Source organism: Rhinoderma darwinii, chromosome 12, assembly GCF_050947455.1.
Source record: "Rhinoderma darwinii isolate aRhiDar2 chromosome 12, aRhiDar2.hap1, whole genome shotgun sequence".
NCBI lineage: Eukaryota > Metazoa > Chordata > Amphibia > Anura > Rhinodermatidae > Rhinoderma > Rhinoderma darwinii.
In genome coordinates this window covers 65,671,868-65,698,921 of record NC_134698.1, presented here as the reverse complement: position 1 = coordinate 65,698,921, position 27,054 = coordinate 65,671,868, and the positions used below count along the sequence as shown (strand labels likewise).

The 27,054-nt window shown below is 39.4% G+C and overlaps 1 protein-coding gene across 5 annotated transcripts in view; it reads right to left on the bottom strand.

Moving 5' to 3' along the window:
* LRRC9 (leucine rich repeat containing 9) overlaps positions 1–27,054 on the bottom strand; it is a 96,899-nt gene that overhangs the window by 12,002 nt on the left and 57,843 nt on the right. For 4 of the 5 annotated variants that reach the window (XM_075843586.1, XM_075843584.1, XM_075843587.1 and 1 more), the window contains exons 21-29: positions 24,828–25,005; positions 17,654–17,874; positions 17,218–17,340; positions 15,666–15,796; positions 13,559–13,667; positions 5,434–5,567; positions 5,030–5,166; positions 3,036–3,253; positions 1,421–1,489 (exon numbers count right to left, since the gene is read on the bottom strand). In XM_075843586.1, the coding sequence (XP_075699701.1) occupies positions 1,421–1,489; positions 3,036–3,253; positions 5,030–5,166; positions 5,434–5,567; positions 13,559–13,667; positions 15,666–15,796; positions 17,218–17,340; positions 17,654–17,874; positions 24,828–25,005 (1,320 nt within the window). The remainder of the gene's footprint in view (positions 1–1,420; positions 1,490–3,035; positions 3,254–5,029; positions 5,167–5,433; positions 5,568–13,558; positions 13,668–15,665; positions 15,797–17,217; positions 17,341–17,653; positions 17,875–24,827; positions 25,006–27,054) is intronic. The other variant, XM_075843588.1, reaches the window with a different exon arrangement.

Here is a 27,054-nt window from a genome sequence, read left to right as displayed (position 1 = left end):
TCCTCCAATTCCTTCACAAATTCATAATGCAACATCATATAATTCTGTCTTCCTGGAGCTGCCACTAGAGGGAGCTCACTGCGTAAGGATTTTTACAGCTCTCATTTAACTCAATAACAAATTCTAATGCTATAAGCTCCTCATAATGGTGGCATAAAGAATTTCAGCCACGAATTGGATTTTTTTTCCAGAACTACTTGGGGTGTGAGGGGGATCCAGGTACTCGGAAAGCCCCTAAGCGCACCGCTGGCAGTATTGTATGAGATGTAGGAGAGCATGGCTAGCTATGCCTATTTATACTTTGTAGACGAAGTTCTGCTGTTTTCTTTACTCACATACATTAATTTACACTAGATAAGCAGATCTACGGTATGCTTCTCCACTTTGATTGTTGTTTTGGGCAGAGTTTTGGTAGGATAGTTTACCAATACTAGTAATGGCATAGAAAATCTATATGGTGAAGTTTCGGGTGTTGAGGTCCCCACAATCACTAGAATAAGAGGACAGAAGCGCTCAATGAAATATTGTGTCACTTTGCCTCCTATCTTCATTTTTCAGCTCTATAAGGGGGGCTAAGGAGAGAAGTACACAAGCTATGTATATATATATGGCTTTACTGCAAGAAAAACTGAAAAATTTGATGACAGCCGAAATAGAACAACATTTAGCTGAGCAATTCTACCCCTTACTTCTAGTGACCTGCCCCCCCCCCCCCCCCCCATATAAACTTCTCAAAGACAACACACCTTTCCCAATGTACCTGTTATGCTCATAGGGAAACATTGAAGTTACAGTGCGGTCGGATTAATCTACCTAGATTTAATTTTACGTTTTAAAGGCATCGGGTCGTTTGTGTCTTTGACACCTCATCTAACCCTAATACTGATAAAATCTAAGAACTTAAATCTAAATTGCTATATTTGATTAGTATTAGGGAAAGATGAGGTGTCAGAGGCACACAGGAACCGCTGCCAGCCGAGCCATCAGTCCAACTTACTGAAGGATTTGTCTGACAACGTCGTTCTGCAGCTTCTATGTACAGTGGATACATGGAAGCTGCAGAACAGAAACAAAGCAAAATTTTTAATAAAAGTATATTAGAAAAGTGCTTAGTATCACAAAATAAATACAATACACTAATAAAATGGCATCAAAAGTTTCCATAGCCTTTAACAAACATTTACATTATATATTCTATATATAAGTTTACATTTTCATTAGGGAAATCGACATATATAATGATAAGCTGTGAACACGAGATTTACACATGGCATCACAGTGAGATATCATAGTGCACTGAAATCAAACCGAAGTATATATTGATATATAGTCAAAACAGTCCATTAACTAGCCAAAAAAGGCAAAAGCGATAAAATGATTGAATACAATACATTGGTGACTAAAAGTACATGATACTCACTGGGTTTCCGGAGATTGAGAGCTCTAGCAGTGTAGGGATTGCCTCCAGTTTTTCTACTTCTGAAATTTCCTGTTTAATAACATGAAACAAAGATGGTTATCGCAGACGCTCTATACAATCTACTATGGGGACATGTTCACACACTACATCTTTACTGCTGCTTCCATATTGCCAAAATATGCAGAAGATTATTAATAGACATCCTGGGTGTTTTCATCATGCCATAAAAATTTAGGAAATATGAGGTCAGTTGAGCAACCGGTCATCACTAGCCCCTCCAAAGGAATCTCAAAGAAAAATTCTGGCAACAATATTTTTCTCTACGCCCCCTGTACTAAGCATAAAATGGCATAGAATTATGCAATGGAAAAAAAACCAAAAAAAGACATTCCGGATACAAAATCCAGTAGTCAAATAACATGGCAGCTGGGCAGAAAAAAAACTTAGAGATGAATATTTCCAAAAGTAAGTCTTACTATATATTAGAACAGGGGACTGCATATTAAAAGTTGTATGTATCTGCTAACTCTGGAATTATGAGGGTGTAGTTTTTCTTTAATTTGGGTCCCAATGTGTCTGCCCAATATTATTGTTTTGGAAAGATAAAATATGCTACACTTTTTGTTGTATGTTTATGTGACGTTATACCACAGACTGACAGATACACTATTGCATTTACCATTAACGGGTAACTAAAACTTCCAAAAACGTTTGACATGTTATAGTGACATGTCAGAAGTTTTGATCGGTGGGGGTCTGAGCACTGAGACCCCCACCGATGGTTAAAACAAAGTGGCAGAAGTGCTCAGGTGAGCGCTGTGATGCTTAGCTTCTGACCGGCTTTCCTCAGAAAGCCGAGCGTGTGGTGTACGGACCCATAGACTTTCTAATGTGCCTGTACACCGCTCACTCGGCTTTCCTAGGGGAGCCAGTCAGTAACGAATCGGCACACCGCTCACCTGAGCAATTCTGCCGCTTTGTCTTAGCGATCGGTGGGGGTCACAGTGCTCGGACCCCCACCGATCAAAACTTCTAAGATGTCAATATGACATGTCCAAAGTTTTTTTTTAAAGTTTAGTTACTCTTTAAAAAAAACAATTCTGAATCTTCATCCTCTTTTCTTACAACTCCGTGTTTTCTCAGTTATTCCTCCTGGAAATGTATGAATAAATTAACAACTGGGTGTTACTATTTCCCTTGTCACTGAGGTGTATCCCTACACACTTTGACTCTGTAAGCTCTGATTTACCAGTTTTAAACTGTATAGGAACACAACAAATTGACAAGGGGAATGGTAATGCCCAATCGTAAATGTATTTGTACATTTCCAGGAGGACTAATAGGGGAACGGCACATTGCAGAGTTCTAAAAAAAGATGCTTCAGAATAGTTTGTTATGTTCATTATAAGTATTTACTAATCAGACATGTCCGGAACGCGGACCGATGCCCTTTAAATTATTCTGGTCACGTCAAACCGACCTCACTGGAATAAATAATTTTACAGTATATGTTTCATGCTTTGCCTACTTTTTAAAACTATTCTTCATATTACATCCACTGCTGTGCTCCAAGAAGAGTGTAAATGATATCCTATAGACAAAACCCCACATTTACCTGAATTTTATTGTATCCAAGAAACAGTTTCTTCAATTTAATAAGAGGATGTAGATTATTAACATCACGGAGCCGGTTTTCTTCCATACGGAGGGAGACTAGACAACTCTGCTGTGCAAATGAAGTCTCAGTAATCATTTTAATACGGTTATGGTCCAGAACAAGCTCTTGAAGAAACTGTAAACCTTCAAGTCCTTCAACTTGACTGATCTCATTCCCTAGGGTGAAAGACGGCACAGGTCAGTCAGAATATTATGTAACATTTAGATACATTTTCCTTAGTAAACCCAGTGGCCAACATAGAAGAGTGGTGGTCCATAGCAAAAATTAAAATAGGTCTTCCATTATGGCGCCAGGTTTTGTAACCCAGGACAGAAAGGCCTGGTTTTTGTATACACCCTTTCCACGACCCTTCGGCCAATTTCACACCCCCCTGCTTGCTAACAATGCCGTTTGGATAGGGGAGTCCTGTACCGGTCCTAGCCACCCAATAGCAGAAAAACAAAAGAGAACAGCCAAGGCTGGGCCCCCTTTTTCTCCATAGCAGCTGCATGGGTTGCACCTATGGTAAGTACACCCTTGGGGACCCACACTAATGTATCAAGGAACTTCATATAAACCAGTTTGCTAATATAGTCTTATTATTAGAATAGCAAACACACACACACACACACACACACACACACACACACACACACACACACACACACACACACACACGTCAGCAGAATGCAGGCTGCCATCTGCACTCTTTTCATGTTGTAAAACAGCTTGTATTTGCTGATGAGTCTTGCAGGAATTCATGGCAAATTCTAATCCCCTGCAGATTTGTAATGTTATTAAGGAATTGCTTCTACAGTACTTGTAAATAGAGCAAACCAGATAATAAGAATATATCAGTGTATTGCTGTTTATACAAATCCTTGACCTTTCTATGTTCCCGGTAGGATCGTTTCTATTCCTCAGCATAGGCCTTCAATGTGTGATTGGTTGGGGTCTGACGGCAGGATCCCCAAAAATCTGCAGAATGAAGAGGTCGCGCTCCTTCATTGCAGTACCTGACACAGGACCACGCTGGTTCTCTTACCCTTTGTTCTGCTGATCGGTGGAGGTGTGACCTCAGGACCTATTGTAACTTTGCTGTATAACGTTACAGCCTGTCTAGCAAAAGCGCTTCCACAGTAAGGCCCCATGCACACGACCATGCCTGTAATCACGGTGCGTGATTACGGGTAAGGCCGGCCACGGACAGCTGTCCGCATTCGCGGGCCATGCTCCCATTATAAAGTATGGGAGCACGGTCCGTAAAATAATGAACAGTTTAAACAGGGAGCTGTGCTGCTGACATAATGGTAATGCATGGGGACGAGCGTTCGTAGTAACAATGGTTTGTCCTCATACTAAACTATCATTGCTCTGTTTAAAGGGAGCAACGAGAGCCGATCAACAAGCTGTATTGTCTATCGGCGCTCGTTTTAAAAGTGGTAAACACGGCGACATCTGTCCATGTAAAACCACCTTAAGGGCTCATTCAGACGAGCAAGTATCACGTCCGTGTGACGGCCGTTAAAACAACGGCCGTCACACGGACTCCTGTATTTCAATGGGGCCGTTCACACGACCATCATTTCAACGGAGCGTGTGAAGGGTCCGTGAAGAAATAGGACATGTCCTATTTTACTGCGTGTCACGTATATCCCTCCATAAACTCTAGTCTATGGGGGATCCGTGACAACACGTACCGCACGGGTGCACCTCGGACGTGAAACATATCCATTTTTCACGTCCGAGGTTGCCGACGCTCGTCTGAATGTAGCCTAAGAGTTGGAACAGCTGAATTTTCCACAGTTCTCAGGCCATTCCCCATCCTACCCTTTTGCCCGTTTGTGGAGCAGAAACAGGTAAAGTTGTTACACCTATATTAAGGACAAGCCATCAATGTTACAACCTGGAAAAACACTTTAATGTGTAAATTATTATTTATTTTGACTTACCCTGCAAAAACAGAGATTTCAAGTTCCTCAGTCTGCTGAGCTGCAACTGCTGCAAATTATTGATGCCATTGTAACCTAAGTGCAGCACCTCTAAACTCTGCATTATCGGAGACAGAGGCTCCCCAAATAATGTATCTCTGTAATTTTAAAGAAAACATAACAAGTTAAGAATAGGAACGTTGTTTCACACAGGAGATGCATGCAATGCCAAAATCTTCTTGTACAAGTCAGACATGTAGTTACTGAGATTGGTTACATTTTGGCCTGGCTGGAAAATCTTTCCAAACTTGAACATGACATAGTAAGTTGATATGAAATCGTACTGCAGTTTGGGCGTTACCCTGACATAGGAAATTAACCTTTATATCATAAACAGATTTCGGTAGGACAAGTGGACCCGTCACCTGCTATTCTTGCCTTGCTGCCCATATCCACTGGAGTTTACTTTTTGGTGTAGCATCTGCCGGTTGGTCAGGTGGTTCTGAGACTTCTGTCTTGGCAGGATGGACTCAATGTGGTTGTAGTTAAGGTACAAATTCTATAGAAAGAAAATATGTTAGTTCTGTAGTCAGGAACAAAAACAGAAGTCAACGATTACACATTTCCTCCCTGCCGAAGACTGCACGGTGTGTGTGTGTGTATATATATATATATATATATATATATATATATATATATATATATACACACACACACACACACACACATACATACATACATACATACACGGCGCAGGTTTAGGAGCTGCCTCTATTGGCGCCTGGTGGTCATGTGGCACATGACCGCCAGGATGCCGGTAACTAGACCCAGCACAGCCCTCATAATGACAATAAATCACTATAACACGGCTGATTTCCCCTGAGCAGCCCAAAAAACAGTGGAAAAGTATAATGTAAAATCAAATCATAAAGTCCCCCAAAAGGTCTTTTCTGACCTTTAGAGGGACAGGCTATAATAAAAAAAATAAAAAAAAGGAAAAGCAACCAAAAATAAATGAAAATAATAAGTACACATAAAACCCCCCAAGGAAAAATGAATTTCCTGCCAATCATTGCCGTAACCCTAGCCCTTGACCCAATTATCCTAAAATAGACATGTAATATATCAAAATTTACAGTAGACAATGATGATCAGATCAGTCTATTTCAGGATAACACTATATTATTACCTGAAAAAATTAGCTAAAAATTAAAAAAGTATATTTTTTTACTAGGAACTTTAAGCCGGAATATGCTAAACAACAACAAAAAAAAAAGCCAATTATTATGTGAATAAAATAAAAAGAAAAAAGAAGCCTGCATTGATGACAAAAAAAAAATGCTAAAAATTTGGACCAACTCCCCTTTAAACCAGATAAGGAACCAAATTCCTACAATAAATTAAACAGAGAAGCCAGGGAGGTGCTAGTAGTCCAGATACATCGAGATCTTTTCGATTAGTGGAACTCTACGTAGGCCCTGGATACTAGGTGATTAGTGAATCAACAGCTCCAAGGACTCCATAGCCAGGGCAAATAGAAGTGGAGACGAGTACCACTCCTCATAGGAAACTGCGAAGGGAAATGATAGAGGAGTCGGACTCACTTCCTACTATAAGGAACAAAACTTAAGGCGGACTATAGAGCCTACAAATATGGCCATTCAATAGAATCAAAGGCTTTGCACATGTCCAAAGAGAGCACAGACCCCGGAGAAAGCTCACCCCAGGCAATGGCAATGTGATAAGTTTTAGACTTGCACCAAAATGTAACTCAAGTGCTCATTAAGGCAACCCCCTTTTTTACATTGAAGCTAGCCTAGCGATCAGTTGATCACTGTGGGTTGTGCTTCAGAAACTCCCAGCGTTCAGCTGTTATCATTGGGGGAAGCATCAGCCAGCCATATATTTCCCTTGCAGCAGCTGATATATGTATGTAAAGTGAATTTCCTTTAATCCGGAATCCAATTATCCAGAAAATGTGATAATCCAGCACTTGTTTCCTGCACAGATCTGAGATATAATGTGATATTTCACAAAACCAAAGACTTAGCCGCGAGTTTGATTAAAAAACAAAGTTATAATATTTTGGCTTTTTACTAAAGAATCTCTATTACAAGTGAATAGCATATACTTTTCTATAAATCTGGAATCTAAAATAATCTGGCACCTTTCACATAACACTAGATTGAGGTTGACCTCGCATCTGCGTTGTCAATTCCGTTTTCTGTTTTTATATGGTAGCAGAAAAAGCAAAATTGATGGAGTGGCAGATCCGTTGCACGACAAACCCCAACGCACCCTTTTGACTTCTAGGATTTGGTCAGGTTCCATCGGGGTGTCCGTCATTTTGACAACAAGAATCGTGCTGCATGCTGCTCTATTCTTCCCGTCAAATATGACGCAACATACGACCGGCGGAGATTTTGACTCAGATGTGAACAAAGCCTAAAAGCTAAATAAAGGATATAATATATTACTTTTAATGTCGATATTACATGTAAGTGCGGTGGTCCATGAATTGGAATGCCTATATATTATCATTATGTATATTCTGGAGAACCCATAGTCCTCATGCACAGCAATGCTTCTAGTGGAGAATACGTCCATACATACGCCATATTCTGTTAAATTCGCACGTGTGCAATTGGAGGCATATGGAGGCCGCATGCACTTTTATGTGTGCCCAATTATGGCTCCATACAAAACGGAGATGTACTAGTCATGCATGGGGCCTTACTCCTACCCCTTCCTCAAAGAAGCGTAGTGGCAGGCAGAGCCTTCCAGTGCTATATAGCTTCCATGTAATCCTTGACCAGTGACACTTCTATATGGTTTTCTCATCTTACATCATGTTGACAATGTAGTTCACACACAGTCCTGCCCCTGGTGACATGATCAAACAAGTGGACAAATCCCTGCCTACCAAAAAACATACACTTTTCTCCTGAAATACTCAGTGCTGCTGTTAATTCCCACCTAATTGGCTGGAGGAATTGCTCTAAACGTAAAAAGCACCATGAAATGGAGTGACACTAGAGTCTCTGTACACTTGCATCAAAGTCTGACACATGCAAACATATTAAATAAGTGCAAAGTCATTAATTCCCCTGACATTTATCTGGATTTGCACAAACGCGTGAGTTTTTCAGCTGCATAAAGTAATGTAATATGTATACGGTATTTTTTTATGAGGAATGTGTCAGTATATAATATAAATATATGCTTTATTACCTCTAATGGAGAAGCAGTGAATCCATCCACATCCCTCACATTACTGTAAACACATACATTAAGCAAGAACCAAATGCACTGCCTTGTATTATTCATAGAGCACTTAACTAGAGAGTCAGGCTGAAAGGATATACAGATTCTATATTAATATTACTTATTTATAGCACTGTCAGTCTCGTGGCTGAAACATCCTTCCGGAGAGATGTGCTATTATTAGGCCACACAAAGAACTATGCTTGTATATTTAACCCCTTTACACAGCTGATATAGATGCTATGCGCCTGTGCCGTCACTCTCTGGTCCCTGCTAAATCGATATAGTTTATATTTCAAGGACAGATCTATATAATGAATGTGCTGGGAATACCCTGTTAATTGACAGTCATATAGAAAGCAAATTTAGTGATGCATTAATTCCTTAAAGGGGTAATCCCAGAATCAAAACAGGACAGGTGATCATTTTCTGATCGCTGGGACCTCCACCGATTGCGAGAACGGGGGTCCCGGACACCTGTTCTTCCTAACTCCTTGACCGCAGTGTGAAGGACATTGAATAAAGTGGTGGTCGAGCAAGCGCTGCTGCTCCATTCAAAGTCTATGGGAATGAAGGAAACAGCCAAGTACAGCTCTCAGCTGTTTCCATCATTCTCATAGACATTGAATGGAGTGTCCGGCATATTTTCGACCGCTACTCCATTCAAGCGCCTCCTTGCTGCCGGAAAAGGATCTGGGGGTTTGTGATCGGTGGGGCCCCCACCTTTTAGGGATAGGTGATCATTTTTGGTTCTGGAAATACCCCTTTTCAAGGTTTTAGCTATTTTGGACCTTAAGGACTCAGCGATTTTTTGGTTGTTTCATTACTGCATTTCAAGTGCCATAACATTTTCACTTTTGCATCAACATATTGGTACAAGGACTTGATATTTGTAGGACGAGTTGTATTTTTGAATGCCACCATTTTGAAGTACCTATAGTGGAGGAAATAAGTATTTGATCCCTTGCTGATTTTGTAAGTTTGCCCACTGTCAAAGTCATGAACAGTCTAGAATTTTTAGGCTAGGTTAATTTTACCAGTGAGAGATAGATTATATAAAAAAATTAAAAAAATAAAAAAAAATAATCACATTGTCAAAATGATATATTTATTTGCATTGTGCACAGAGAAATAAGTATTTGATCCCCTACCAACCATTAAGAGTTCAGCCTCCTCCAGACCAGTTACACGCTCCAAATCAACTTGGTGCCTGCATTAAAGACAGCTGTCTTACATGGTCACCTATATAAAAGACTCCTGTCCACAGACTCAATTAATCAGTCTGACTCTAACCTCTACAACATGGGCAAGACCAAAGAGCTTTCTAAGGATGTCAGGGACAAGATCATAGACCTGCACAAGGCTGGAATGGGCTACAAAACCATAAGTAAGACGCTGGGTGAGAAGGAGACAACTGTTGGTGCAATAGTAAGAAAATGGAAGACATACAAAATGACTGTCAATCGACAGCGATCTGGGGCTCCATGCAAAATCTCACCTCGTGGGGTATCCTTGATCCTGAGGAAGGTGAGAGCTCAGCCGAAAACTACACGGGGGGAACTTGTTAATGATCTCAAGGCAGCTGGGACCACAGTCACCAAGAAAACCATTGGTAACACATTACGCCGTAATGGATTAAAATCCTGCAGTGCCCGCAAGGTCCCCCTGCTCAAGAAGGCACATGTACAGGCCCGTCTGAAGTTTGGAAATGAACATCTGGATGATTCTGAGAGTGATTGGGAGAAGGTGCTGTGGTCAGATGAGACTAAAATTGAGCTCTTTGGCATTAACTCAACTCGCCGTTTTTGGAGGAAGAGAAATGCTGCCTATGACCCAAAGAACACCGTCCCCACTGTCAAGCATGGAGGTGGAAACATTATGTTTTGGGGGTGTTTCTCTGCTAAGGGCACAGGACTACTTCACCGCATCAATGGGAGAATGGATGGAGCCATGTACCGTCAAATCCTGAGTGACAACCTCCTTCCCTCCACCAGGACATTAAAAATGGCTCGTGGCTGGGTCTTCCAGCACGACAATTACTCTAAACATACAGCCAAGGCAACAAAGGAGTGGCTCAAAAAGAAGCACATTAAGGTCATGGAGTGGCCTAGCCAGTCTCCAGACCTTAATCCCATAGAAAACTTATGGAGGGAGCTGAAGATCCGAGTTGCCAAGCGACAGCCTCGAAATCTTAATGATTTACAGATGATCTGCAAAGAGGAGTGGGCCAAAATTCCATCTAACATGTGTGCAAACCTCATCATCAACTACTAAAAATGTCTGACTGCTGTGCTTGCCAACAAGGGTTTTGCCACCAAGTATTAAGTCTTGTTTGCCAAGGGGATCAAATACTTATTTCTCTGTGCACAATGCAAATAAATATATATAATTTTGACAATGTGATTTTTTTAATTTTTTTTTTATATAATCTATCTCTCACTGGTAAAATTAACCTAGCCTAAAAATTCTAGACTGTTCATGTCTTTGATATTGGGCAAACTTACAAAATCAGCAAGGGATCAAATACTTATTTCCTTCACTGTATAATGTATTGAAAAAAAAATTGGCAAAAAAAAAACTGCAATTCCGTGCATGTTTTTGGGATTTTGTTTTAATAGCGTTCATCGTACTAGATACATATGACGTTAACTTATTCTGCGAGTCAGCACAAAGACGGTGATATCAAATTTATATATATTTTTTTGTTTTACTACTTATGATTGCGCAATAAAAACACCAAAAATTTTTGGGGGGATTTTTGTGTGTCGTTGCATTCTCAGAGCCATAACTTTTTAATTTTTCCGTCGATAGAGCTTCAGAAGCGCCTGTATTCTACGGGACAAACATATTATATTTTTTATGCGATTGCTTCAGTAATACACTGCACTATTTATGTAGTGCAGTGTACTATGATTGTCAGGGTAAAACAGATAAACATTCTGGTAGCCCCTGCCTCCAGTAGGGACTAAAAGGCATACACAGCCCTTAGGGCTTTCACTAGGGCCCCGGCTGCCATGAAAACCCATCAACACCCCACGATCAAGTCGCGGGGGCGCCGATGGGTTCACAGCCAATGACCACTATTGACCACCTGAGGGGTTAATGGCCAGGATCAGAGTTATCTCTGAACCCGGCTGTTGCAGCAGTAATAATGCAGCAGCAGTAATAATTTACAGCTGACACCTGCTGCGGATGATGCGGGCAGAGATCCTATACCTGAACTATTCTCCTACTCTCCCGCTGTACATGTACGGTGGTCGGCGCTAAGTATATAGCGTCTGGTGTCAAAGGGATTAAAGAGGACCTACCAATTGTCCTGACATGTCTATTTTTATTAAATATTTGTATTCCTTATAAACGAACAATTCTGGAGCGTATTAACTCAGAACTCCGCATTGTTCCTCCTAGAAATGTAAGAATAAATTGACAACTGTGTGTTACCATGCCCCTTGTTAATAGGGTGTCTCTCCACACTGCGTAACATCGTCAATGCAAATTGTCAAATTTTAAATTGTGTAGGGATGCGTCCCATTGACAGAGGAGCGGTAATGCATAGTTCTCAATTTATCCATACATTTCCAGGAGGATTATCAGAGGAACGGCACCACACAGAGTTCTAAAAAAAAATTTGTTACAGAATTGTTATTTCATACAAGTCTTTACTAAACATACATTTCAGTAGAGATGACAGCTCCTCTTTAAATAGACATATGTTCTTTTTGTCTGATTTTTGCTGAAAAGAAACATTTTGGGCCGATAGTTTTCCAGTTTTTCTTCAATATGTTTTACTCAGTCTACCTATGAGAACGGTGTACAACTTTCTAGGTACATACGGGCATAACTACAGCTATAGTGGCATTCTGCTATCTGGCAGTATGACGTGGGTTCTCCTTTGCACAGATGATTTGATATAGGACACGACTATCCATCCTTTGGTTGATGTTTGTGTAAAAAGTTGTCATGCTGTTGTTTTCATTGCTATGAACAAGGCGGAGGGCTCATTCCTGTCTATGGGGCCCTAAGAATTCTAGTTACGCTCCTGATACTTAGAGATACACTGAGCTGCATGTAAGTTAGTAGCTTTTGAATTATGTAAATCTATCATCTATGATTCATAGCTCGATCTAATGCACTCCTCACATACTACTTTTCTTTACTCATGTACTGCCATTTTCCACTGGGATATCAAAATTGCACAGTGTAGGTTGAGTCTACACATACCAAAATATATGATGAAACTGGTTAAAGGAAAGAATTCACCAGATATCAGATGCCTTATAAGCATGGGATTGCTGTTGCACCCACCGAACATCCTTCCCAAACACTGATCTGGCAAAAAAAGGTCTAAGCCAATAGAACCATATTGATATTCATCAGTCAATTATTGGTGATTATTTGGTGCCAACAGTCCTAACAGGCAATCTACTGATGCGCATATGGAATGGGCATATTATTAGCTTTAAAGGGATTATAACCCCTTCTAATATACTTTGTGTTTCAATTCCTCACCATTTTCAATTGTCCTGTTAGTTGTTAGTGAATGGAAATATTTTGTTTACATCCGAAAGAGTAAAACCCGTCCTGATCATTCACACTCCTAACTAATCACACAGGAGCATGGCTCATTACAAGAGTGCCCATACACATAGCGGTAGTGTGCCACGGCCAAAAACCGCATTGCAAGGCGGCGGTAATTTATGGCAAAACCGAGTATTACACTACCACTATGTGTATGGGCGGCCAAACATTCAGGTTTTTGACCTCTGTTGTCATCAAGAAATCTTCCATTTATTGACAGCAAGCAGAGGGCTGGAAACACAAAGCATGCAAAAACGTTGACGTCAGATTCAATATCATTTTAATCACTTTTATCTTAGGGTCCGTTTACCCCGGACAATTTTGGCCGAACAACGAGCGCCGATCAACGATACAGGATCGGCACTCAATTTCTCCTCCCACAAGGAGAAATGAGCAGTGATGAATGGGGACGAGCGATCATTACTACGATTGCTGGTCCCCATGCATTACCATCATGTCGGGAGTACATCTGCCTGTTTACACAGGATGATGTGCTGCTGACAACGATAATATTTTCTCCTGCAGAAACGATACGATCAGCTGATGAACGAGCATTTGCACATGCATCGGCTGATCGTTGCCCTGATCGGGAACGAGTGATAATTTGCCTGTGTCAAGGGTCCTTAGTTAGGAAAATCCAGAATTAATGTGAAATCTTGATATGTTATATCACAAAGAGATTGTAAGGAACAGAAGGAATACACTCACCTTTACATGTGATAGGAAGATTAATCCACTAAACGACGTCAGATTGTTATTCTCTAAATTCACAGTGTGAACGTTCTTAAACTGGTCAGCTGGAACAAGGTCCACGGATCTACAAGACAAGACAAGCATTAGGTTTCATGCATATTTTATGTAAAATGTAAATATGCAGATTCAGACCTGTATGATAAGAGATCAGTTATCTGATAATGTGTAAACAAAGGCTCTGTTCACATTAGTGTCATGGCTTCCGCACTCAAATAGCCTTGGCGGTTTTTCACTCTTGTAAACTTAAACCCATTATGTTATATAAAGTGTGGGAAGCACAGTGTGTACATGGTCTGAGGAAGACGCTTGTTCAGCGTTGAAACGCGTAGCCACCCATTGAAATAAATGATTCTTATTTATTATATTCTGGACTTCATTTCTACAAATCTAGCCACGTAGCAGCGCCTCCATAAGATCTATTTTTTTCTCCTTCTCCCTCCGGCACTCAAATAGCCATGATGGATACGTTTTTAAAACTCACATTAAATCCTGAAGGGTCTCCACTCACATGTTTTTGCAAATATCAAATTTAAAATGTAGGTCTGATCCCCTATTATCCTCACAGGACCCAAGCAATAATAAAGAAATATAAAATAATAATTACGGTTTCTTATTTCTTGGGGCCAGTGAGGATAATGGAGAATCAGACGTACGTCAGAGACATCTGTATCTAAGATGTGAAGGATTTTATAGGATTCCTGTGCTCTGTATTATAATCCCAGAGGTTTGGGAATAAATTTTTCTTAATATAAAATATTCATAAAAGTTTATTCCCAGAGACCGTGAATTATTCATACATCATTATTTCTATCATTATAGCTGTAATCGGCATCCATGGATATAGAAGTCTGGCTGCTTGTCATGTGAAAGCTAAAGCTACTTGAGTTAATACAGGAGTAATATATAAATATCATCTCTGGATTTTTTGGAGTCCCCTAATGTAAAGAATAACTAGCAGTTTCTATCCACACTCCCTCCGATATAACAGTAATTTAAAAAAAAATAATAATAAAAAAAATAATATCACTTGGTGATGGATGCCATTTTCCTCTACCGGGCACCCAGGAGAAGTAAAAGTGCTGAAGGGGAGTATAAATATTGTAGTGACTTTCAGAAGAGATCAAGTGTTGTCATCTACGGACTAGGTCTCCTGTAAAAGGCCCCGCCAAATAAATACTTACCTAGGACGGACTGGTTCCGTTATGCCATTTCGGTAAGACGGTGGTTTTCTCCGTGCCATACAAGCAGTAGCAAATCTTGCAATGTTATACTAAATGCTGCCCAGGACATCAACTAATATCCATTTATGTGCTGCAGTAAAGAGCTAATTTGCACCAAAAACACAGGGGCAAATTTACTACAGTGTCTGAGTCTAGAAAGTGAAGAAAAATGTGCCAAATTTTGGCGCAAATTGGCAGAGTTTGGTGTAATTTGGACGTTTGCACCTCATTAGCTACTTTTTAAAACTATTCAGCGAAGGGGTGTGGTTTAGCAGGAAAGGGGTGTGGCTTGACAAAATAAGCCAAATCAAAAGTGGTATAAGGAAGAGAACAGTGTCTAACAGGTCATACAAGATCCAGCAAAATGATCAAGCAGCGTCCACTACTCCACATTTTGTGCCTTCCTGGTCTAAGTTTAGGCTGTTTAAGGCCTTGTTCACACGGCGCCTAAAGAAAAAGCGCTTATTAAAGCACAGGTGTTTTTTACGCGTTTTCGGCATGTTTTTTGAGCGCGTAATAGGACTCCCATTGACTATGGGAATTAAGCGCATTTTCGGCGCGTTTTACAAGCCAAGAATTAACCTAATGCTTCTTTTTTTACACAACGTGTTTTTCAAACACGCGCGCTTAAAAAAACCACGTCGTATGCACTGCAATGTGTTTTTCCATTGTCAATGTCAATGGGAAACTTAAAGCATGCGTTTTTGACGCGTTTTTCGGCATGTAAAACACAGCAAAGACGCGTCAAATAAACGCCTTATGAACAAGGCCTAACTGTTAGACAGAGTTAGCAAATGTGGGCCACAGTGTTAGTGATTGTACAATGTACTGCAGAATCATACCTTATTGATGAGGATCTCCAATTTAACTCTTGCAGTTCGGTAAAATTTTGATGTCCAATTTTTTCAGCAACCATATCAGAGCTCAGCCTACCGCCAAACATGTCCTTAGCATTTTCACACTCAACTGAGTCCTTCAATAGTAAAAACATGACACCGGTAGCCAGCATTCGACATAAAAACATTGAATTTCTATGAAATGATACTCTATAATATACATAGATTATATATATATATATATATATATATATACACACACACACACACACACACACACACACACTAGATTGTCGATGATGCAACAAGATCAGGTCTCCTATACTTCCGTATAGCATGTTTTTTAACCCTGGCCGACTGGAATTAGAAAGCAGATACCCAAATGTACCTCCCCAGCACACCAACATGCAGCATAAAAATGGCAAGAAGTCTCCAAGCTTGGGTTAATACCGTATTCTACACGGAGTGTAATTATATTATTTAAACTGTTCTTTAGGGCACTGTATGGCTGCATTATAAAGTTATTTTATATGGGTATTATATGGCAGTATTGTTTAGGCACTGTATGGCTGCATTATAAAGTTATTTTATATGGGTATTATATGGCAGTATTGTTTAGGCACTGTATGGCTGCATTATAAGGGTATTTTATATGGGTACTATATGGAGATATTGTTAAGGCACTGTATGGCTGCATTATAAGGGTATTTTATATGGGTACTATATGGAGGTATTGTTAAGGCACTGTATGGCTGCATTATAAGGGTATTTTATATGGGTACTATATGGAGGTATTGTTAAGGCACTGTATGGCTGCATTTGAACACTCTATGACATTGTTTTTTGGGCAATGTTTGCTGCTGTTATTTGCAATTATTTGTGCACTGAACAATACTGTTCTATAGGTACTATGTGGCCTTTTAAACCAGCATTGTAGGACATTGCATGGTGCATTTTTGGCCACTGTATGATAGTGTTACTTAGACATAGTAGGGCATTGTTATTTGGACCCTATCTTACTAAAAAGCCCACCCGGAGAATAATAAATAAAGGTGTGATTGGAGGTCACTATTGCAAATAAAAAGCAAATCTTGTGAAAGAGGACCTGTCACTAGGTCATATAAGTTGAACTGGTCAACTGACCGGAAAAGCGCTGTCTCTCTGATTCCAGTGCTGTTTTTTTCCCTGCACTCCCCTGTTTCAGAGATATGGCACACTGTTGTGTTGGCTGCCCATATGGTAATTTGCTGTAGTTAGCCGACAGAGTGTGATCTACCCCCAAGCTGCCTGGTGCTAATTGGTCAGCATCAGAGACAGGGAAGTTAGCTCCACCCCATTGGCTAACTACAGTAAATTATCATATAGGGAGTCAACACACTAGTGGTCTATATCTCTGGAACAGTGAAGTCCAGAAAAAAACACATTAGTGCATGGCATTTATCAGCAAAAAATCCTTCCACTACGATAGACAGTGAGAGAAGAAGCCACAGCACTATATGTATATGAGATGGTCCTTTAATAAAATATTATTAATGGCAACACATTTAATATTGCTTACCACTGCAGATCCATCCAGAGCTTTGAGAGATGAAAGATGAAAGATAACAAACAATCGATAGTATTCATGTTTCAGGGATATCGGATTACTGTGCAAGTCCAAAATCACAAGGTTGTTCAAACCCTAATAGGAAAATATGTCACATGTAAGATATGGTTGTTATTACAAGATAAATGCGCTAACAACCATGAAAGTATGGAGTGGATGCCATCACTCAAATGTGAGGAGGGCAGATGGAGGTGATATTTTTATTGTGACGCTTATCTTATTAACCCTTTTGATTTGAAGGTATAATATGCTGTCCTCACCTATATTTTGCCTATTTAGGCATTGGCAACCTGAGATACTGTCATCATTTGTGATAACTGAATTTGTGGATCTGGTATCTTTTTTGATAAATACTGATGATATTGATAAGCGATCAGTCCTGTTTTACCTTCAGGTAGTAGATTTCTTGATTGTTACATATTTGGTTATTGCTCAGGTAGACTTCTATAAGCGAGTGGGCTTTTTGCAGTCCTGCCAGTGAGCGAATATGATTGTTCTCGGCAGACAGCGAGTGAAGATGAGAGAGATTATCAATAACTTTTCTGTCGAGACTTGTAAGCTGGTTATTGTTAATGCTGAGGTGCCGGAGCTTCACAAGCTTTGAGAGTCCTGGAAAATGGTTGTACAACAGAAAACAACAAATTACAAAAGTGGGTAAAGAGCGAACGTGCAAGTCAAACGTCAATTGTAAAACATGCAGTATATATTTGTATTCGCTGAGATAGATGTTACATACGGAGAAGCTGTGCTCTGGAATATGTGTCCTCAGGGGTCCGCTCACACACCCAAAGGCAGAAGACAGAAGTAGACACCACCACCACCACCACCACCACCACTGTTGGGCATTGCACTGACCAATAATGAATTAACAATGAAGCTCTCATACTATAGCAGTGAATACTTTCATATAGCTTCAAGCTACTTTATTAAGGGACAGGTATATGGGAGAAGGCAGTAATACTGTGGACCGCTGCTACAAGTGTATCGGCGTTGTACAGTATGGAGCAGTGAATGGGATGAAGTGGAAGCAGCACTCGCACCAGCGCCATGGCCCCTTCAAACAGCTGAATGGCAGGTTTGTGCCGGTCGGACCCTCACCAATTAGATATTGATGAACAAGTTAACACAAAAAGCGCTCCATAGTGCAGTAAAAAAGAGAAGGGTAAGAAAAGCAACTGGGCGGACCGAGCCGCACTCACCAGACAGAGTTGTGCAAAACAGCAGGCACAATTCTGGGATTGGTGTATAGAATATTCTCGGCTCTCTGATCAGCGCGGTTGCTGCTCCGCTTGCAGACCTCAATCCCGAGATCTTAAACGATGTAACACCAAGCACAAAGAAAAATGCAGGATCCACCGTTCGCCACAAAAATGAGAAGGACCGGAGTAAAAACTCAAAAGGATGGTTTTATGAAGTTACAACACGTTTCAAGGTCGATTTAATGATTTTAGGCTCTGTCACCAGATTAGAAGTGCTCTATCTCCTACATAATCTGATCGGCGCTGTAATGTAGATAACAGTGCTTTTTATTTTGAAAAACGATCATTTATGAGCAATTTTAGATTTATGCTAATTAGTTTCTTAATAGACAACTGGGCGTGTTTTTACTTTTTACCAAGTGGGCGTTGTACAGAGAAGTGACTAATCAGTGACCAATCAGTGACCAATCAGCATCATACACTTCTCATTGTTCCAGCCCAGCTTCTTTCACTGCACAATCACACTGTGCACAATGGGCTGGAACAATGAGAAGTGTATGACGGCTGTCACACGGACTCATGTATTTCAATGGGGCCGTTCACACGACCGTTGTTTCAAAGGAGTGTGTGAAGGGTCCGTGAAAAAATAGGACATGTCCTATTTTCCTGTGTTTTAACGCATCCCTCTATAGACTCTAGTCTACCTTGGACGTGAAAAACTGTAGTTTTTCACGTCTGAGATTGCCCACGCTCGGGAGAATGTAACCTAAGAAGTAGAAGGAAGATAAAGAAAGTGGATCCAGCGCTGAGTCCTCTGAAGTCTTTTTGTTAAAAGGAAACTATTTCCAAGTTTTATTGTAGAATTATCAAAAAATTAAAAACAATAGCATAATAGGAAAATATTCTCAGATAGAATGAGGATTTATGGCAGTGTAAGCGGTGCCTACGCGTTTCTGACGCTTGCAGCGTCCTTAGTCATGGCTTTTACAAAATCGCTTAGTCAGTCTAGGATTTTATAGCCAGTCTATTTTTAGCAATGGTTAATTGCGGGTCAAAGTAGGGAACTCCCTGGTATACCTTGGAACGCAAATCACTTCCTAAACAGGAAGGAATAGAATAAAGCTAAACATGAAAAAACGATAAATAACTTGTCGAGTGTTTTCCATATTAATCCACAATTACAACAAGAATTTATGAAAGATTAGCTGTTTGTAAGGTATGACTAAATGTACTGGTTTTTGTGAAAAGATATATAGTGTACTTTCCTTGCGGGGTTTTCCTACGAGAGATTTTTTATTTTTTAACTATAAACAAACTGACTGAGAATATGTTAGTGTGAGAATAAAGAGTAAAAAGGTTAAAAGATGTTAATCAAAATTGAAGGAGACTAATTTGAAGACTGAAAAATATTAATCAGATTGATTATTAAAAAACGTAATTAGAATTAATTAGTATGTGAGAAATCTATATGATATGATTCGTTATGTCACAAAGAGTAAATATTAAATAAATTTGGTTGGGCATATTATTGTATGTAGAGAGATTCGTTACGTTTCGTAATTATAACGGCTATCACATTGGCCGGAGAAATACAATGCTCCGCTTTGACTCAAACTAGCTGGTGTACTTGAAACGTAAATATGATGATTTTATTTGGATTATTCTAAAAGGTCAAGGTGTATTTTGTCAATGGTCCTGAGAGAGTGGGACATTTGAACAAAATAATGTATTTATTGCCGATATGAATAAATATCTTGGGAATGGGAACACGGATTATCACCAAAAAGATTGACATGTTTGTATACATAAATGGAGTCTCAAATTAATATTATATATAGATTATTTAGTGTGTGGTGAAACCACTACGTCATAGGTCCATTTAATATGTTAAATTAATAGGGAGGAGGGCTGTCAGATACCTCAAAACATTAGCACGTTTCACGAAAAGAAGCTAAAATGACATGATGTATGTGTGACCGGCATCAGGCCACCTAGAAATATGTCTTAGTCCCCTGAATCAACAGGACCAAAACCATGTCCCTCAAAGAGAAAAACCCGGGGATAGCTCTCTAAGACAACTCTCGCAATATAAGTATGAATTAATTTTGTATTGTATTGAGCAAAGAAAAATATACTATACTGATTATTTATTGAGATTATATCGGCTGTCTCTTTGTCCGAAGAAATACGAGATTCTGCTATGACTAAAACTAATTTGTCGAGATATTTTTATCAATAGCCCTAAAAGAATTGGGTATTTGATCTAAGTGACGTATGTATTTACGGTGTGAGTAAATATCTTGGGAATGAAAACGTGTATTGTCACCAGTAATATTAAAAATACTACGTACATAAATGGGGTCTCGTATTGATATTCTTTATAGATTATTATGTATATCGATGTTGATTTGTCCGTGGTAAAGCCACTACGTAATAGGTCCAATTTAATTTTATTGTATTAGTGGGGGGGGAAGATTAGTCAGAATATCCCAGATCATTGTCACTCTACACAGAGAGAAGCTAAAGTGACATCACACGTATGTAACCCGCTACTAGGCCAATCGGAAATATGTCATGTTCCCCTGAATCAACAGGTCCATGTCAGAGTTCCTCCCAGAAAAACCCGGGGAGGCTATCGGGAACCAATCGCACGATGTAAATATAAATGATTTTTTAATATTTGGGCGAAAGGAAATATACTAAACTGGTTATTAATTTTGTATGAAGGGAGTTTGATGTTAGAGAATATTTATGCTTTGTTGAAAATATAAACTAGAAGTTTAAATATAAAGTTTGAAGTTTATAATGAAGTTCCCGTTTGTTACTACTTGTTTAATTACTGATTGGTGGATAATTATTTCGTCAGTATGTATTTGTAGCAAAAATTTGCAAAGACTAATATCTTTTATTTTAAAAGAGAAAGTTGTTGACTTACTATAATTTGGGTCAGAAAATAAGTGTTTTTGGTCAATAGTGAAACATCAAATCTCTCCTTAGATTAAGACCAGTAGGTGTCCGCGTTTGTAACCTGTATATCCAGAAGGCCTCTCTGGTATGTGTCTTGTATTTAATGTCCCCTCCTCTTTTAGGTGTGTGAATTTTCTCAATACCATAACATGTGAAGTAGTTAATTGATCTGTTATGATGTTCCACAAAATGCTTCGCTGCATTCGATATATTTAATATATTTGGGTTGCGGATATAGCCTAAATGTTCGAGTATTCTAGTTTTAAGTTTTCGATTGGTGCATCCAATGTATTTAAGATTGCATTGTGTGCATTCTACGATGTAGATGACTGATTCCGAATTGCAATTTATATAATTTTTGATGGTGAAAGTGTTAGAGTTTGTGGAATTCCTAAATACTTTGGTCGGAAATGCATACTGACAAACTTTGCAAATTTTTTGACCACATTTATAAAACCCTTTTTGTTCAATCCTATTCAATTTAAATACTCAACAAAATCAGGTATGGCAGATACAGTCCCCTTCCAAATGAAGAGGAGATCATCTATGTATCTGCCATACCAGTGGATGCTGTCTTTATCCCCTTCATTTTTCAGTTCCAACTCACCCAGGTCCACGTGGCTTGAACAAAAAGGGTTTTATAAATGTGGTCAAAAAATTTGCAAAGTTTGTCAGTATGCATTTCCGACCAAAGTATTTAGGAATTCCACAAACTCTAACACTTTCACCATCAAAAATTATATAAATTGCAATTCGGAATCAGTCATCTACATCGTAGAATGCACACAATGCAATCTTAAATACATTGGATGCACCAATCGAAAACTTAAAACTAGAATACTCGAACATTTAGGCTATATCCGCAACCCAAATATATTAAATATATCGAATGCAGCGAAGCATTTTGTGGAACATCATAACAGATCAATTAACTACTTCACATGTTATGGTATTGAGAAAATTCACACACCTAAAAGAGGAGGGGACATTAAATACAAGACACATACCAGAGAGGCCTTCTGGATATACAGGTTACAAACGCGGACACCTACTGGTCTTAATCTAAGGAGAGATTTGATGTTTCACTATTGACCAAAAACACTTATTTTCTGACCCAAATTATAGTAAGTCAACAACTTTCTCTTTTAAAATAAAAGATATTAGTCTTTGCAAATTTTTGCTACAAATACATACTGACGAAATAATTATCCACCAATCAGTAATTAAACAAGTAGTAACAAACGGGAACTTCATTATAAACTTCAAACTTTATATTTAAACTTCTAGTTTATATTTTCAACAAAGCATAAATATTCTCTAACATCAAACTCCCTTCATACAAAATTAATAACCAGTTTAGTATATTTCCTTTCGCCCAAATATTAAAAAATCATTTATATTTACATCGTGCGATTGGTTCCCGATAGCCTCCCCGGGTTTTTCTGGGAGGAACTCTGACATGGACCTGTTGATTCAGGGGAACATGACATATTTCCGATTGGCCTAGTAGCGGGTTACATACGTGTGATGTCACTTTAGCTTCTCTCTGTGTAGAGTGACAATGATCTGGGATATTCTGACTAATCTTCCCCCCCCACTAATACAATAAAATTAAATTGGACCTATTACGTAGTGGCTTTACCACGGACAAATCAACATCGATATACATAATAATCTATAAAGAATATCAATACGAGACCCCATTTATGTACGTAGTATTTTTAATATTACTGGTGACAATACACGTTTTCATTCCCAAGATATTTACTCACACCGTAAATACATACGTCACTTAGATCAAATACCCAATTCTTTTAGGGCTATTGATAAAAATATCTCGACAAATTAGTTTTAGTCATAGCAGAATCTCGTATTTCTTCGGACAAAGAGACAGCCGATATAATCTCAATAAATAATCAGTATAGTATATTTTTCTTTGCTCAATACAATACAAAATTAATTCATACTTATATTGCGAGAGTTGTCTTAGAGAGCTATCCCCGGGTTTTTCTCTTTGAGGGACATGGTTTTGGTCCTGTTGATTCAGGGGACTAAGACATATTTCTAGGTGGCCTGATGCCGGTCACACATACATCATGTCATTTTAGCTTCTTTTCGTGAAACGTGCTAATGTTTTGAGGTATCTGACAGCCCTCCTCCCTATTAATTTAACATATTAAATGGACCTATGACGTAGTGGTTTCACCACACACTAAATAATCTATATATAATATTAATTTGAGACTCCATTTATGTATACAAACATGTCAATCTTTTTGGTGATAATCCGTGTTCCCATTCCCAAGATATTTATTCATATCGGCAATAAATACATTATTTTGTTCAAATGTCCCACTCTCTCAGGACCAATGACAAAATACACCTTGACCTTTTAGAATAATCCAAATAAAATCATCATATTTACGTTTCAAGTACACCAGCTAGTTTGAGTCAAAGCGGAGCATTGTATTTCTCCGGCCAATGTGATAGCCGTTATAATTACGAAACGTAACGAATCTCTCTACATACAATAATATGCCCAACCAAATTTATTTAATATTTACTCTTTGTGACATAACGAATCATATCATATAGATTTCTCACATACTAATTAATTCTAATTACGTTTTTTAATAATCAATCTGATTAATATTTTTCAGTCTTCAAATTAGTCTCCTTCAATTTTGATTAACATCTTTTAACCTTTTTACTCTTTATTCTCACACTAACATATTCTCAGTCAGTTTGTTTATAGTTAAAAAATAAAAAATCTCTCGTAGGAAAACCCCGCAAGGAAAGTACACTATATATCTTTTCACAAAAACCAGTACATTTAGTCATACCTTACAAACAGCTAATCTTTCATAAATTCTTGTTGTAATTGTGGATTAATATGGAAAACACTCGACAAGTTATTTATCGTTTTTTCATGTTTAGCTTTATTCTATTCCTTCCTGTTTAGGAAGTGATTTGCGTTCCAAGGTATACCAGGGAGTTCCCTACTTTGACCCGCAATTAACCATTGCTAAAAATAGACTGGCTATAAAATCCTAGACTGACTAAGCGATTTTGTAAAAGCCATGACTAAGGACGCTGCAAGCGTCAGAAACGCGTAGGCACCGCTTACACTGCCATAAATCCTCATTCTATCTGAGAATATTTTCCTATTATGCTATTGTTTTTAATTTTTTGATAATTCTACAATAAAACTTGGAAATAGTTTCCTTTTAACAAAAAGACTTCAGAGGACTCAGCGCTGGATCCACTTTCTTTATCTTCCTTCTACTCCATACGTGTGCCGACACGAGGACCCGTGCGCAAGTCCATTGATGTGATAAGGTGAGCTGGAGGAACCCTCCCAAACATTTTTTCTAACCTAAGAAGTGTTCAGGATACCTTCCAGTTTTGTGATGCCGTTTCCATCTAGACACAACTCTTCTATCTTCACACAGTTTTCTATTCCTTCAACTCTTGTCAGATAATTGTTACTGAACGATGCCCAACAAAGGTTTTCCAGTTTCTCTAAATTAGTGATTTTGGAGAGTTTCTGTCCATCAAAATTGACTGATGTAATCTGGAGGAAAATGTAGAATTTATTACAATGAGCAAAATTAATTCTGCATTTCTAAATGACTCTATTGGGTTAAAAAGTAACAATTCCTGGTGGCTTTGGGAACGGATATAATGTGCCCTTCCTAATATTTGCAGAGCTGAACACTATGGTTATCACATAAGATACATCTTACTCCCAGCCATTTTGGTAGCGCTGGATGAAATGAAAGCTGACAAGCAAGCTCTTAACCTTTCGTTGTGGGAACATTACATGATTTCACATGATCAGTCATATTGCAGCTTGGTGAAACTTTTACCTTGGGGGAATGTGTTTTGAGACTGCAAATTATGTTGTTTCATTTTTTTGAGATACTTAAATGAAAACAAATATCAAGAATTTTTCTTTCCGGTGGCAAACGATTCAATATATGTATCAACACCGTGCAGTGAAAATAATAAGAAAGATGCATTGAAAAAGATGTCAATTAGTCATGGGATAGTAAATGCTATTGTATAACCAATATAATGTTCCCTACAAAACCTTCCCGCTTGTGCCTCACGATTTACTCCACTTTATAAAAGCCTATATAAAATAATTAAAATAAATTGGGATCTTTCCAGAGGAATTACTTTTAGGGGTTGTCCAGGATTAGAAGAACATGGCTGCTTTCTCCCAGAAACAGTGTCTATGGGTTGTGTCTGGTATTTCAGCTCAGCCAGCAGCGTAGCTAAATGCTCATTGGCCCCGTTGCAAAAGTTGTTCTTGGGCCCCCCAACTTCGCTTCATGGCCGACGTTGCCCGCAGCTTTCATCTGCATCGCTGGGTCCATCCATGCAGCACTTGCAGCCAGGGTCGTATCTATAAAATTACGATCCCTATAGCTCCTCCACTGGATAGGATTAGATACAGCGGCTCAGCAGACAGTAGCACACAGGATTAGATACAACAGTCAAGTAGACAGTATTATGCATCATAGGCTTAGATACAGGGCCCAGCGGAGACTATCATCACACATGGTAGGCTTAGATACTTGGCCAAGCGGACAGTATCACACATAATAGGCATGGATCCTGGGCCCAGCAGACAGTATCACACATGACAGGCTAGGATAATGGGCCCAGCAGACATGATGACACATGATAGGCTTATATACAGAAAAAAATTGGAGTCTCCAAGGCGCTGCTGCACGGGAAAGCAATAAGCAAACGATGTATCAAGTAAAGGTGATTTAATGAAAACAAGGCTACGCGTTTCAATGCCGCACCGGCATCTTCATCAGGCCTGTGCGGCATTGAAACGCGTAGCCTTGTTTTCATTAAATCACCTTTACTTGATACATCGTTTGCTTATTGCTTTCCCGTGCAGCAGCGCCTTGGAGACTCCAATTTTTTTCTGTATATCAGCATTATTTTTGCGGTCTTCCTTGGATCACCGGCACCGAGTCCTGGCAGCAGCAGCAGCATTTCTCTCCATCGTCCGTTGTCCTTTGATTCTAGGTGAGCACCTATTTGGACTTCGGGATATTGCTTCCTCTTACCTCTGGTAATCTACACTATGTGGCGCCGTGGTTTTTGTCTCTTTTCTGACATGATAGGCTTAGAAACAGGGCCCAGCAGATAGTATCACACATGGTAAGCTTAGATACAGGGACCAGCAGACAGTATCACACATGGTAGCTGTCTGCTGGGCCCTCTATCTAAGCCTACCACATCGCAGGCTTAGATACAGGGCCCTAGCAGACAGATTTATTATACTTACCCTCCCCGCTCCTAAGCCGGGCCGTCATCGGCTCTGTGCGCAGCATACAGAATACCGTGATGCTGAAAGGCGCCAGGACCCGCGCTGCACCCAGACCCAAATCCGTGGCGAGGAAGGCAAGTATACAGTTACTGTAGTAACAGTTTATTACATAGGCTCCAGTTACCACAGTAATAGTAGACAGACTTGGTGCAGCAGGACATGGACCCCCTTCGCTTCAGGGCCCGGTCGCAGTTGCGACCCCTGTAGCCACGCCACTGAGATCCGCTCCCTTGAAGTGAATAGAGCAGTGTGTGTGTGTGTGTGTGTGTG